This window comes from Leguminivora glycinivorella, chromosome 22, assembly GCF_023078275.1.
Source record: "Leguminivora glycinivorella isolate SPB_JAAS2020 chromosome 22, LegGlyc_1.1, whole genome shotgun sequence".
Lineage (NCBI taxonomy): Eukaryota > Metazoa > Arthropoda > Insecta > Lepidoptera > Tortricidae > Leguminivora > Leguminivora glycinivorella.
This window is the reverse complement of record NC_062992.1, coordinates 10,609,284-10,625,037: the sequence shown is the minus strand read 5'-3', so window position 1 is coordinate 10,625,037 and position 15,754 is coordinate 10,609,284. Positions and strand designations below refer to the sequence as shown.

Sequence of the window (15,754 nt, the reverse complement as noted above, 5' to 3'; positions counted from 1 at the left end):
ATGGACGCCTGCAACTCAAAGAGTGTCGCATGCGCGTTGCCGCCCCATTAGAAACTTGTACACTCCCCTTTGCTGTGTGTGCACAGCAAAAAGGAGTGTACAAGTTCAAAGGAGGGTTTGGGTTGCCGACGACTCAAAGGACAATAGACGGAACAAATTAGTTCCGTAAGTCCTCCCGTCGTCAGCACCCCGCACCCTCGTTGAGCTCTGGCAGCCTTACTCACCGGCAGGAACACAACACTATGAGACACTATTTTTTGTTTTATTATTATACATAAATGCATATGTACTCGTACAGTAGTTACTGAGCGTTTTCCACAAAAAAGATTAAAAACCTATTCTCTTACATGGTAATAATTTTTGGGTTCGTCGAACTCAGAATTTCTAACATAATTATCCTAATCTGATATTTTTAAAAATTCCAAAAAGTATAGATAAATTTTAGTTTCTAAAGTACGATTCGAATGATTTGTTTTCTAATTGTTTATTTTCGATGGAGCAAGGGTATTCAAATCGCTTTTGAAATCTTAAATTAGTAAATGAAAATGCAATAGTTAACTGAGTATCGTAGTGCTTTAAAAACTCAAGTGGACTTTTTTTATCTAAGGAGTAATTTCGAGAATATATTATATTTAGCGAGGGTATTAAAAGTTGTGTTTTATATCTCAACTTAATAAATAGAAAATCAAAATGACAATAAAAAAATCAATATGTTCTCTAAGATAAAATTGATACCTTCGGCTCTCCATTCTTGCTCGGTCAATAAAAAATACGAAATTTATATCCAAAAAAATACAAAAAGTTTATAGAATCCCGGGATTCGAACGCAGTTTCACGGCGTGACAGGCGACTGATCACCAACGACGCCATTACATAACACGCTGTTACCGACGAAATTAGGCTATACTTACGTATATAATTATTTAAATATAAATAATAATGTCAAATCCATACTAAAATTACAAATAAGAATGGGTGTGTGTCTGTTTGTTTGTCCGTCTTTCACGGCAAAACCGGAGCGACGAATTGACGTGATTATTTAAGGGGATTTAGTTGAAGGGATGGAGAGTGACATAGGCTACCTTTTGTCTCTTTCTTACGCGAGCGAAGCCGCGGTCAAAACCTAGTTTATTATAAATGGGAAAAGCTGGTTACTCTATAATCTGAAGTGGAAGAATTCGTTGTTTCACCAAAGATAATGTGTGTTTGTTTGTTTGTTTGTCCATCTTTCACGGCCAAACGGAGCGACGGATTGACATGTTTTTTAAGTGGAGATAGTTGAAGGGATGGAGAGCGACATATGCTACTTTTGTCTCTTTCTAACGCAAGCGAAGCCGCGGGCAAAAGCTAGTACAGCACGGGTAGCATGGTCGTGCGATAGACGATAAAATATCAGGCCGTCTCTGTCGCACTATTAGTAAGTTTTATCATTTATCGCGCGACCATGATTGCCTGCCTGGACCAGATTATATTGATGATAACTATTATTTGTAACCGTAAAAAATGTTGTGATAGTTACTCATGAAATAAAAACTATGAAAACGGATTAAATCGTGTATAATGAATTTACAATTCATCCCGACGTTTCGAACACTACAGCGTTCGTGGTCTCTGAGCTCAACGGGTGACTGAGGAAAAATTACAATGTGCAAAAGCTACCCACATACCTACATACATATTCATATATATAACTATTTAGTTGTTGAAGAAAAACATTCACACAACAATAACATAGGTCAACTAGCTCAGTAAATGTAAGGAAGTCAGCACATTACTAATACTATGCCCACACTATGACCTGTGTACCTGACCTGACGTGTAATATTTTATTTTATCAACAAAGGCATAATAAAGGATTTTATTGTATTTATGTATGAAAATAAAAAATAGGAAAGCAATATAGTAATAGTCAAATATTCCATTAAAAAAATATAAAAAAAAACTTAATAAATCAAAAAAATGTTCAAATGATTAAAAAAAACTCCGGGATGGAACTCGTGATCTCATGCTTCATAGTCGGTGCATATGACCGAGACGCCATTTCGATTTACACTAGCAGTGTCGAAATACACAATATGTATCTTTATTGACAAAATGCGTCATTATTTCTGAGTCTGCTTGAGTTAAGTAAACCAATATCTTTAAATAATTACTTGTCAAGAGCCAAGTGTCACTGATGACAATGTCAACTAAAAATGCGCGAAATATGACGGCTCTGTGTCTGTACACAAAATTTGGCACGCACATTTTCGTAAAATAAATAAAAAATTCACATGGATTTGTCCATGATTTCTGTATGAAACAATGTATTTCGTTCAATACTGCGACGATGGATAATGTATAGTAGATGTATGCGCATATTTTTATTTAGTTGTAGTGTGCGGTGACTAAATAAATGGTAGATGTCTTTTGTATGGAAAGCGAGCCACCTTAAGTCTTTGCACAATAAATATGTGACAGAAGGCTGTCATTTGGGCACTACCGACGAGTCGAGCTCTGGTACTTTTACCCTACGCACGCGCGAATATTGCCTTTATTGTTTCTGCATTTTTTTTTGCAATTTTTACTTAAAAAAGTTCTAAAAATGGCCCAATAAAAAATACGCGGTAAACAAACGAAGAACAGAACATAGATATTTTTTTCCGTGTCCAAAATTTCATAACGATTGGTTAAATTTTTGAGGAGGAAAATGTCGAGAACGAAACCTAATCGAGGTCTGTCATTTTTACTCAGGGGTTTTTTCGTCCACTCATAAGCTGCAGTTGTCCTTATCATACTAATTTAACCCTTAAATGCATAGTGATGTATATAATATGCATCATCCATTTTTGACTCTATCGACAGCATGTCAAAATTCTTTGAATAAATCTTTGTCAAGGTCATTTAAGGGTTTCGAGCCGATTCCACCTGTGCGACTGATATAGTTAGCGACGAATCCTGTCCACACTATGTGCGGATCCAGGGGGGGGGGGGGTCATGGGGGTCATGACCCCCCTGGAGCCTAAGTTGGCCATACAAATAGACCACGTGACCCCCCTGGGGGCCCAGGCCTTTACCACGTGACCCCCCGGCCCCCCTGGGCACGAAGCTGGATCCACGCTTGGTCCACACTGTGGTAAGGAGGAGACAAGCTTACACTTACTAGCATAATGCATCATGTACGCGGCAACGCGATATTATGATACATTCGGTAGAGACAGTCTGAGAGAAGATGTCGGACTTAAAGATGTCCTTGTGTTCTGTAGGAAAACGAGAAGATTTGAGGAGAGAAGTGTGGGAGGGCAGCCGGGACAGTAACCAGCAGCTCCAACTCCAGCGGATTGAGCTGAATGAACGCACCATGTGATCGACAGCTCGCCTGTTTCCGGCCAGGGTGCGCAGCCGAATGGCACAAACGCTCACGAAACGCTCACGAAACGAAACGCTCGTAGATATCTATCTCTATCTAACTTGCGCGGCGTTTCGTTTTCGTTTGGCGTCGGAGAAATGCCATTCGGCTACGTACGCAGGCGTCCCTACACTACAACTACATCTCTAGTTAGCTAAAATTCTTTAATCTCGGAAAAGTATCAGTTGTTATTTCCTCTCAAAATTAACAGGTTATAATGTAACCAACCAGTTTTTAGTATGTTGATGAGAATGCTGTGCATATGATCTTTGGCCTGTAGGTTATTAGGCTAGCCTGCTGTTATCATCATAAGTATGTAGATTCTAGAGGTAATTTGCTACTGTAAGTAAGTGAGTAGGTTTAGTTAGTTACATTTAAGGGTGCTTTTACAAAAAGTGACGCAATGTTGCAAGGTATAGGGTTCACCAAATCATAAAATGCATCGTTATGTTATGACTGATGTATATCACTCACGCCAACAAAGTGCAAAAATAAAAAATGGAAAAAAATGTTTTATTAGGGTACCCCCCCTACATGTAAAGTGGGGGCTGATATTTTTTTTCATTCCAACCCCAACGTGTGATATATTGTTGGATAGGTATTTAAAAATGAATAAGGGTTTACTAAGATCGTTCGATCGTTTTTTGATAATATTAATATTTTCGGAAATAATCGCTCCTAAAGGAAAAAAAAGTGCGTCCCACCCTACCCCCTCTAACTTTTCAACCATATGTTTAAAAAATATGAAAAAAAATCACAAAAGTAGAACTTTATAAAGACTTTCTAGGAAAATTGTTTTGAACTTGATAGGTTCAGTCGTTTTTGAGAAAAATACGGAAAACTGCGGAACCCTACACTGAGCGTGGCCCGACACGCTCTTGGCCGGTTTTTTGTTATACGAGTATATGTTATACCGTTTTACTTATTACAATACGTACAGGCCGATCTGGCATAATAATAAATTACGCCACCATTAAAACTTCAGAAATTAGCTCTAAGTATAATCAAAGAGAATCGAGTATTATAGAGAGGTACTGTCGAAGTAAAATGTGTAATTAGAGTGCATAGACTGCCATCTCTTGACACAGGCTTAAAACTTTTGAACCTCAGTTTTGACAATTTGGCCCATATTCTTAGCTTGATATGTTTCAAAATGTCAAATATTAATATTAGCGCCATCTAGCTGAGCGTACCCTAGGTGTAATGCCATCTAGGCCACCGTACCTTTTTCTGTATGGTACAGTCAGCAGCAGAAGTAGCGTAGCGGGCAAGGTGTTCAAAATGAACTTGACACGATCTTATTTTTAAGACAATAAGAGCGTGTTAGGATCATTGTGAACACCTTACCCGCTACCGAGCTTCTGCTGCTGACTGTACTGAGGTACGTTTTTTTCTTAGACTTTATCTGTCTTTACGGAGTTATATATGTCTTTGGTATAATCAATGACGGATGATAGGGCCTATTTACACGGTCGAACACAAATTGTACGATTTTAGTTGCATTGATGCAAAGTTGCGAACTGTGGAAGTTACCTAAACACTTTTAGCACACCAATCAAATACCGTAATGTACTAAAATTCCTCGTACCGTGTAAATGGGCCTGTCAAATGTGTGTTTAACCGAACGCGAACGTTACTCTTGACGCTGACGTATCCGATCCATATCGTATCTAAAGAAGACATAATCGTTGGAATCGCGTGCTCAGGAGATCGATTTTTGAATTTCGAACGCACGAATTCGCCGTTCGAAAGTCTGTGGAAAACGACGTAATGCTATTTTTGAAAAAGGGCGGCTAGTAATTTTAAAACTAGTGGTAATGACCACTCGTTTTCGATTCTGTTAGTAGAATTTAAATCGCTAGTAGTGGAGATATTATTGAACGAATTTCACGAAATCGAATGGTCGAGATTCAAAAATCGGCCCCCTGTCTAGCCTTCGCTTATTTAATATTCAAATAACTAAAATCCTTACAATAATATCAGTGAAATTAATGAAATGTATGGTGAGTTGTAAAAGAGCATGGCGAACTTATCAATTTAATTCATTCATAATTTCTCCATCCAATTTCGCATCTCTCTTTTAAGCCCTCTTAACTTGTTTAATAGAAACCCACATTTTGCGATAGGTTGTGTCAAAATAAATGACCCGGCCCTATTCGACACGATATGTTACATAACTTGTGACGCTCTACACGTAAAGATTCCATAATAATAGTCGGCACTAAAATCACAGCAAGTCAGACCAATCTTCAGTTGGCAGTGTTTTTGATGCCATAGACATCGCAATTATAAAGTACCTAAATGTACATATAATTTTACAAAAGCTTGACCTTAGTTTGACATTAAAATAACACTAGTAAACGCTAAACTTTACTTAAAAACAGTACCTAGGTATTTTGTCTGACTCTTAAAGTAGCATAATTTTGGAGCATTTCGAATCATAGCGTAATTGGCCACCATAAGGTATCTTTACCCATAGAGCCTCTCATTTGTTTTTCTCTCAATTTCTCGCCAACAGATTTGAAGTGTTATGATGGCGCGTCTCAATCACTGTCTCATTGAAAACCACTTGACCGTGTGTTTGGTTTATTCTTTTCGTAACAGTATACAACTTTTAGAAAGATAGATATCAAATCTTATTGGGACGCAGTAAGGCTTGAAGCTTAAGTAGTTATTTGATTTAAAAGTATAAATAAATATACGTGCAATATGGATTGTGAACCAAAGTTCTAGAATAATTGAATTTTGAGCCTTGAGAGGTTATGTTACGTATGTTCTCAAATTAATAAATATCGTTAAAATCGTAATTTTAAAGTTAGTTCTACCAACCAACATTAAGACTCAACTCAAATAAAGCAGAAGAAGCTATTACCATGCCACATGTAGGTAAAGTCCTCATTAGTTCTTTAAATCCATACTAATATTATAAATGGGAAAGTGTGTGTGTCTGTTTGTTTGTCCGTCTTTCACTGCAAAACGGAGCGACGAATTGTCGAGATTTTTTAAGTGGAGATAGTTGAAAGGATGGAGAATGACATAGGCTACTTTTTGTCTCTTTCTAACGCGAGCGAAGTGGCGGGCAAAAACTAGTAATTAATAAAGGAGTAGCTGCCTATTTATTTAAAGAAAATCAATCCAGTGTTATATAAAAGTCAAAGTCAGATTATCTTGAATATGTATAGTTTAATATTCATCTATCCATAGTTTAGGTTACAGTTTCCTTTTCCTTCTTTTTATTAAGACACTGCACCTACTTAATCTTTCTGGTTTAGCCCATTGGTTGACTGGTAGAGAATGCCTTGAGGCATTAAGTCCGCCATTTGTACCTTATTTTGTTGTGCAATAAAGATTAAATAAATAAATAAATAAAACGTGTTTTTATAAAATTTGGAAGTTGCTCATTTATAAAGTAAATATCTGGGCGACCGAGCTTCGCTCGGTTCTATTTTATTATATCACGTCTTTAGATAAAAAAAAACTCTTATAAATACAAAAAAAAACTTTATTATTGGCCGGGATTCGAAGCCCTGACCTGCGATGTGCTTGCGAACATTAGACCGACCTCTTATGACTGAGCTACGCCCAGCCGATGCGCGGTCGGCGAAATTAACGACCATATTTTGCGAAAGAAAAACGCATGAAAAATCGAAAATTCACGTTTTCCGGGATCTAAGGCTAAGCTAGATCGATTTTTCACCCCCGAAAACCCCCACATAACAAATTTTAGCGAAATCATTAGAGCGGTTTCCGAGATCGTCGGTATATATAAATAAATAAATATACAAGAATTGCTCGTTTAAATGTTAAATATATATATACCTATACTATAAGTTTTTTTTTTAATCTTTATTTAAGAGCTTGTCAAGTTGTCACCGAAGTGAACATGTCGCTCCGTAAAAATCAACATACAAATTTGTTGTCTTACCCCGTGCCTTGCGTGGGCGACGGTCGCACGACCGTCGCCGTCGCGTCTCATACTTCCATATCGATAAGGTTTGATTTCGTATGCGTCGCATCGCCGTCGCGCGACCATCGCGCGACCGTCGCCCACGCAAGCCACGGTTACAATTGACTTATTCTATTACAAATAGCCTTTCTCACAAGCTGCAATAGCGCAATACTATAAGATTTAAGTTTAATCAATCAGCCAAATCAGGATATTCTTCAAATAAAGTCTAGTCTACATAATTTATGTTCACGCTATACATATTTGGTATTATTTAAATCTTATTAAGGCATCATTTTATTTGATATCTAGCAGTCCGCCACAAATCTTAGTGAATTTTATTACAAAACTTAGGAACTACCTCTAATTTACATTAGCATCGAAGACAGTTCGCATGGCAATTTTTATTCGTTTTATGTTTATTATGAAACAGGTCCAAGGAAATTCCAAGCAGGTGGTCAAAGGCAAGTATTTTATAGGTAATTTTCTTCGAATTTTATAGATATTTGCGGGCAAAAGATCAAGTCCGCTATTATGTTTGGAGACAAAACTAATCTTCGCCATTAAGTGTGGTGTCATCTTGTTATTATTAATCGTTTTTGGGAAGGCCCCTTAAGCGGGTTTAAGAGATAGATACATTAATTACCATGGTTATATAATATTTAGATTAATATTCCGGTACTTCAATCAATCAATATGAGCAAAGACATATGTAACTCCGTATAGACGGATAAAGTCTAAGAAAAAAACGTACCTCAAAGCCCTAGAGAAAGAGGTACGGTGGCCTAGATGGCGTTACACCTTTGGGGAACGCTGGGCTAGTAGTGCTCATATTAATATTTGTCATTTTAACACATATCAAGCTAACAATATATGGGCAAAATTGTCAAAACTGAGGTTCAAAAGTTTTAAGCCTGTGTCGGGAGATGGCCGTCTACGCACTGTGACTACACATTTTTCTTTGGCAGTAACTCTCTAGAAACTCGATCCTCTTTCATATGAGTAAGCATCAGTTATACCGATTTAAATGGAGGTACAGCTACCGGCATAAATAAGTGATGATTTCTGTACCTTGTCACATTAACATCTTATTTGAAATGTCATACGAAGTTATTAAAATGGTTAAAAGCGACAAGGTACATAAATCATCACTTATTTTTGCCGGTGACTGTAGCGGGTCCACTTGGTGGTGGCATATTAAGTTTGTACCTCAACCTACGGGCGTCGAACTGTTGAAGAGATTTAAAATGTAAAAAAATTACAAAGTTTAAATCTCTTGCTCACGATTTTGGCTTGGGATGCTACATGAGTTGTATTGTGTAGACACCCTATTAGCTCCGTCCCATATTCCAAGCACTAAAGTTGGTGCTGGTGCGGCTGCATCCTCGGCTGAAGACCTCAAACGTCGCAAGTATGCCAACCTCGGCAGTGGCTACATATATTTGCGACGTTTGGGGTTGAAAGTGTACGTTGAAACCTATGAGGAGCTGTCCAAGCGCCTCATAGACGCATCTGGTGACCAGAGGGCTGGCCAGTATTTCGCTCAGCGGATAAGTATAGCTATCCAGCGGGGCAATGCGGCCAGCCTTCTGGGCACCTTACCCACTAGCGACGATTTGGCTCAAAAATTTTATTTGTAAGTAGTATAAGTTTTATTTGTAAGATTTTTGTTATGTTGTTGTTTGTCATAATAATAAATAATACAGTTTTTTAGACAATTTAATTCAATTAAAGCGTCAAATAGACAAACATGGCAAATGTCCGAGTATGGAGATTATGTACCTATACCACTTACAGTTCATAAAAACGTTTGATGAAGGCATTGATCTAAAATATTGTGCAACGACAATTAAGTGACGCACTTAACCAAAGGGGCCTTCACAAAGGCCTCGTAACAAGTTGTCAGCCAAATCAAAGAAGATCGAACGTCGTCGCTTAATTTATGAGACTCGTTGAGCAACGAACTTAAAAGCACACTTTCACACAGGTGTGTTGTTTTTTTTTTAAAGTGTATTGTTTGTGCCTTATCACGCTTAGGTACATAGGTACTATAGGTAGATAGAGTTACCATGAGTTTCGACTTTGATGTTTCAGAATAGGTACCTATACATTCCATCTCCATCATTTAGATGGCTGGCAGTCCTTAACTGTGCGTTTCTCCGGAAACTTCCTGCCTCGCACAGCTAAACTGTGGAAGTGTGGAATGAATTAAAGTGTAAAGTGAAGTGGGGACTGATTTTTTTTTTCATTCCAACCCCATCGTGTGATATATTGTTGGATAGGTATTTAAAAATGAATAAGGGTTTACTAAAATCGTTTTTTGATAATATTAATATTTTTGGAAATAATCTCTGCTAAAGGAAAAAAAAGTGCGCCCCCCCCCTCTAACTTTCGAACCATATGTTTAATATTTTTTAAGAAAAAAAAACCGCCTACCTTTGGGGTTCTGGTGATAAATACTTTCAAATGTTAGATTATGTTATCAATTCGTCTGTATATTTTTTAATGTTTGTTATTCGATATCTCCGTCATTTCTGAACCAATTTTGAAATCTGGATGATTCTGAAGTACTTACAGATGAGAATGATTATCAGAACGGAACTCTAACCATTGGTGGCTCACTTCATCAGCAGTTCCACTGCACCAAATGTCACTGTTCTGGACGTAAGTGCATGCTGTTCTTATAAAAATACCAAAGTCGAAATAAGTGTGCCGTTCAGATTTGAGGAGTTCCATTCTGACCATCATCAGGAGTTCCTCTGCACCAAATGTCACTGTTCCGTACGTAAATGCATGCTGTTCTTTTAAAAACACAAAAATCACCATATGTATGCCTTTCAGATTTGAGGAGTTCCCTCGATTTCTCCAGGATCCCATCATCAGAACTGGGTTTTGAGAAAAATGGGACCAATCTGTATGCATATACATTCAATAAAAAAAAAAAATTCAAAATCGGTCCAGTAACGACGGAGATATCGAGGAACAAACATTTAAAAAAAAATATATACAGACGAATTGAAAACCCCTTCCTTTGAGATTTGGAAGGCGGTTAAAAAATATGAAAAAAATCACAAAGGTAGGATTTTGTAAACACTTTCTAGGAAAATTGATTTGAACTTGATAGGTTCAGTGATTTTCGAGAAAAATACGGAAAACTACGGAACCCTACACTGAGCGTGGCCCGACACGCTCTTGGTCGGTATTTTTAATTAGTTAAATCACTGACAGCGCACCCGTTTGTCATAATTACACCCTTAACCCTTCGAGCCCCAAGCATCTATATGTATTTACTTATATTTTACTGACATCATATGATGTCGCTGGGACTCGAAGGGTTAATATTGCAATGTATGTAGGCATCTTATTTATTTCTTATCCCTCATCACTATCGCAACAACCCTGAAACTTGAACTTTCGATTTTTGTACCAAATTAAGGGTTAAAAAGGCTAAGTGTACACCAAGCGCACAGATTAAGGGTTAATAAGGCTAGGTATACACCGAGCGCAAAAATTAAGGATAAATTAATAAGATTAGGTACGTACCTAGCGCGCAGAGCGCAAGTACCGCAAACTTCATCACTATCCGAAAGCTATCTAAAAATATATCTATAACACTTTTTACTTAACCAAATAAATTGTATGTTTATTGTTATTATAAGTAATGACGCATTGAGCGGCCGGCGGCAACTGACCACACGTAACCATCTCCCACCACTTTCTGAGCTTTTGAACTTGATTGTACTTTTCGTGGATTACCTTCTTTAGATACAGTATTAGGGATATTTTTAAAAGGCTAAAATGTTATTTTTTTGACTATACCACAGAATATATAATAGTACAGAAGGCCCACTGCTTTGATGTTCACGAAATGCCGCCTTTTTAAATGCCTACAAAATCTAATAAAGAAACGAGCCGCACGTGCGCGGCGTCGGACGATAGGGTTGCCTATGGATTAAAACGAATTAATACTTAGATAAAATGTTATACTAAGTCTTGGGTATTCTTTAGGTACAGTATTTATATATTTTTGTCCCAAGCCTAATTGAACTTTTCCGTGGGACTTAATCAATAATATCTGTGTAAGATTGTCCTATTTTATTCATGATGTCTATTTAACTAAGCATTATTAGCCATTCCACGCGCGAACATCGAATATGAATCTTAAAAACAACTCGCGACGTAAAGTAACAATAGAAAGAGCGAACGTGCGTTCTGTGAGAACGCGCGCCATCCCTGATTAGGCCGCGAGCTCGCGGCCGCCAGCATGTAGGTACTTGTAGCGCGGCGATAGAATCGCGGAGTGAGCCGCCCCTGACTATACGGACAATATGTTTGGTATTTTAGTCCCATGCGATAAACAATGCACACACTAAGAAATGTGATGTATTTAATAACATTGTTATGTGAAAATGGGGTTGCAAATGGGAATTTTTTTTTATCTAAAATCATTCATTCAGCCCTAAAAGGAACAGAAATTGTGCATGTCAATAGTTATTAATCCATTCGTTTCTGTTTTTTTTTTTCAATCTTTATCATGGTTACCGAAATGAAAAACAAATGAAAAGAATAATATCTGACTTTTGTGGAGCAATAACTACATATTAAACTGACCTCCAACGTTTCAGGGAGGTCACTTTAATATGTGATGATGAATAATACGCGATTAAGTCCCGATTTTAAAAATAATTATGTGTAATAAATGTAATAATCGTGAAAGTTTAAATCAGTAATGTTTTTATAAGTTTAACATGTCTCTTATGAAATTCATAAATAGGTAATGTGAAAATTTTAAACACTTTTCCTCCTATCACTAACTATTTTAGTACAAAAAGAAGGATTATAAGGCTAGGTACATACCAAGCGCGCAGAGCGCAAGTACGGCGAGCTTCATCACTAACTTCACTAAGTGATCACACACCGAGCGGTCACCGGCAACTGCCGGGCTCCCATCACCAATAGCCGAGCTTTTGAACTTGATTGTATATTTTACAGATTACTGCCGATAGAAACAGCATTCGAATATTTTTTGTACAGAAGCCAAATATTTATATATATATGTAAAACACAGGAAAAAAAATTACATCTTGATTTTGCAGTAAGTTCAAGAAGGCTTGTGTTGTGGGTACCCAGACAACGATATATATAATATACAAATACTTATATACATAGAAAACATCCATGACTCAGGAACAAACATCTGTGCTCATCACACAAATAAATGCCCTTACCGGGATTCGAACCCAGGACCACGTATTAAGCAGGGTTACTACGCGCTTGACCAGACCGGTCGTCAATGTATGTACTGGCTGCGTTCCTTACCCTTAAGTATCATCAATTCATCATCAAAGAAGTATAAATACAATACATAAACTAACTAACTAACATAGCTGGGCATTAACTCGTTAATCCGTTAATCGTTAATTAACGAAGTTAACATTTCGATTAACGGATTAACTTTTAAGTTAACTTGAAAAAATGTTAACGGACTCGTTAACTTCCGTTAAATTTTTCCGAGTCCATTAATCGTTAATCTAGTAGGGCACAGGCGCCATCTGCGCTGCGAAAAACACGTTCTGAACGCTACTATAAAAGCCCGAAGTACGGCAAATCCTAGGTTTTACCGATGTCGATTGCTAAAAGTCCGAAATATTACCTAAAAAAGTATTCTTCACGTGGATTTGCTTTTACTAACTTTGATTCGGTGAATCCTAAGCTTTACCATGGCGACTGTTGTAGTGATACGGCAGCAAATTCGAGCCCTATTTACGACCACATTCGCTTCCCTAGCCTCTACCGCCCAAAGTGCCACAACAGTCCCGTCTCCGCCAGCATCTCTCCTGACACAGCTCTTGGCAGTAGCTCAGGCGATCACTGCCTTCCACGTGCAGCCTAGAGTTCAATAGGCTAGCTGTACTTCGGCCTTTTACAGCAATATAATACGTTATAGTGGGTACTGATGAAACTAAATATTTAAAGAAAAGTTTATTTTTTTTCATGTCTTAACGGATTAACGATTAACTTTAACTTACGTTAAATTTGTCGAAATGTATCGCTTTAACGATTAACGAAGTTAACTTTTTTAGTAACGGATTAGCGATTAACGAAGTTAACTTTTTGATTAACGGTGCCCAGCTATGCTAACTAACTAGTATGGCACTGTGATCCAAAGAGGATCTTGGCCTCCAAAACGAGAGCACGGCACTTATCCCGATCCTGCGCAGCTTCCTGCCAATTATCGGCTTGTAGCTGACACAGATCCGCCATCACGCTGTCTCCCCAGCGGTATCTGGGCCGACCCGCCGGGCGGCCACCAGTTGGTCTTCCCAGATACGCCCTCTTGGCAGCCCGATCCTCTCCCATTCTGAGTAGGTGGCCGAACCAGCGAAGTCTGTGGGATTTGGTTACGCCGATGATGTTCGCTTCGCCCACCAACTCCTCTATTTCGGTATTCCTCCTTATCCTCCACGTGCCGTCATCTCTCTTGACAGGTCCCAATACATAAAACAGGGTAAAATAGATATTAATTAGTTTACCAATATATTATAACTTAATATAGGTACATAATTGACTCTGGTAAGTATGTAGCAAGACGAAACATTGTTTACAACAATCGTACTTAAATATTTATGATTAAAAGAATTTAAATTCCGCCTTTATCCGAATAAAATTAAAAAAGTAACGTTTAAAATATTTGAGTGAAAAAAAAATCCTAATCGCTTCAAATGCTCCATCTAAAGCACGCAATCCATGTTACGTTTAGAGGGGTCATCCATATATTACATCACATGATTAGAAGAAAAAGGCGGTCCATAAAGTGTAACATGTTGTCACAAAATAAGGCGGAGCATGGGCTGCTTTCAAAAAAAAACGTCAAAAGAATGTAAAATTGATAGTTTTAGTCGGTGAAATACTACACTTTCCGTAATCCAATAGATTTATTTAATTCAAGTTCCAGTTAGAGCATCTTATTATCTTGATTCTTATAAGACTGGATTTTTGAAAACTAACTCATTAAATTAATTATGAATTTTTCTCTAATGCACGTTTAGAAAAACGCACCTATAGAGCAGAATCAGTCGATCTTATTTGTAAAATTTGGACAATTTTGAATATTAAAACGCGTAAATTTATAATTCGTATATCCTGTACCACAATCATTTCAGACTAGATTTTTATTTTAAGTTTTTGAAAAAGAGTAAACTAGCCTAAGGCGAATTCAATTTTTTTCAGAAATTACCTAAAATTAAGTGACAATTTCTTTGAAAATCTACATCACATCGAAGTAAGTTTTGTACTAAATTAATCTGGAACATTTACTTAAATTGCTGTCATGCCTTAGTGATTATAAATTGCTATTATTGATTTTTGCCAATTTTTTGAAAACGAGCCTTCAGCGGTACAATTATTACCACTTTTGGACATTTTCTCATATTTTGTTAGACCAAGTAGAAAAAGTCCCATAATGTGATATATATTTATAAACTACTCGCAAAGCCCTTTAATTTGATACCACACACGGTATGATCGAGCGCTCGGTTGCGATTTCACTATTTTTAACACGAAAGCCCTCTTAAGACTCAGTACGTTATAGTATTTTTTAACTGGGATGAGCTCTGAGGCTTGACAATTTTCTAAATTACGCTAATGGTGAAATTGCAGTGAAAGTACTAGTGCTCGACGCTGCACTAGTATTCGACATGGGCACTTTATGTTAAAGTCATAAAAGTTAAATTGATGGCTTGCTAGGAGTTAGTGCACAGCACAGCGGATATCATCTCGCTCGAATCTAGAGCAGAGCCCAACTGGGGTAGCACCTCCGCCTTACAGAAGACCGCAGCCAAATAGCACTAGACCCTACTCATAGTGTTGTGTTCCTGCCGGTGACTAAGGCTGCCAGAGCTCAACGAGGATGCGGTGTGCTGGTGACGGAAGGATCTACGGAACTAATTTGTTCCGTCTATTGTCGGATCGTATGCTTGTTTGCCACCGACGTACAATGAATATTTTTTCTATATTCGAATTTAAACCTTATCACGTTGACATAAAGTGCCCGTGTCGAATACTAGTTCAGCGTCAAGCACTAGTCGCTTAGGTCGTAACTTCAAATGGCCATCTATGTAGTATGTACTGAAAAACGTCATACGATACACATGCGAATAGGAAAGTTGTAATGTAGGTACTATTTTTTTTATTTTTTTTTAGCATAAATTTAATGAGAGATGTATTAGAGATTAATTGTAATTATTTTTAAAAGTGCACCAATCTTAGATCCATATCCGTGATTTATTTCTATCAAGCGAAAGTCAAATACTTAAGATATTTGGCCTCCGTATCGTGATAAAAAAACTTTGACTATAAAAACAAATTGGTTTGCAAATAAGAAATTTACCGGTCTAGCAGAAATGACAACCGTTGACGCT

At 37.5% G+C, this 15,754-nt stretch overlaps 1 protein-coding gene across 3 annotated transcripts in view; it reads right to left on the bottom strand.

The window, feature by feature from the left end:
• LOC125237887 overlaps positions 1 to 12,294 on the bottom strand; it is a 38,887-nt gene extending 26,593 nt beyond the window's left edge. For 2 of the 3 annotated variants that reach the window (XM_048145120.1, XM_048145122.1), the window contains exon 1: positions 12,192 to 12,294. In XM_048145120.1, the coding sequence (XP_048001077.1) occupies positions 12,192 to 12,225 (34 nt within the window). In that variant the 5' untranslated portion in view covers positions 12,226 to 12,294. Of the gene's footprint in view, positions 1 to 10,877; positions 11,017 to 12,191 lie in introns of those variants that run through there. The other variant, XM_048145121.1, reaches the window with a different exon arrangement.
• Between the last annotated feature and the right edge of the window lie 3,460 nt (positions 12,295 to 15,754).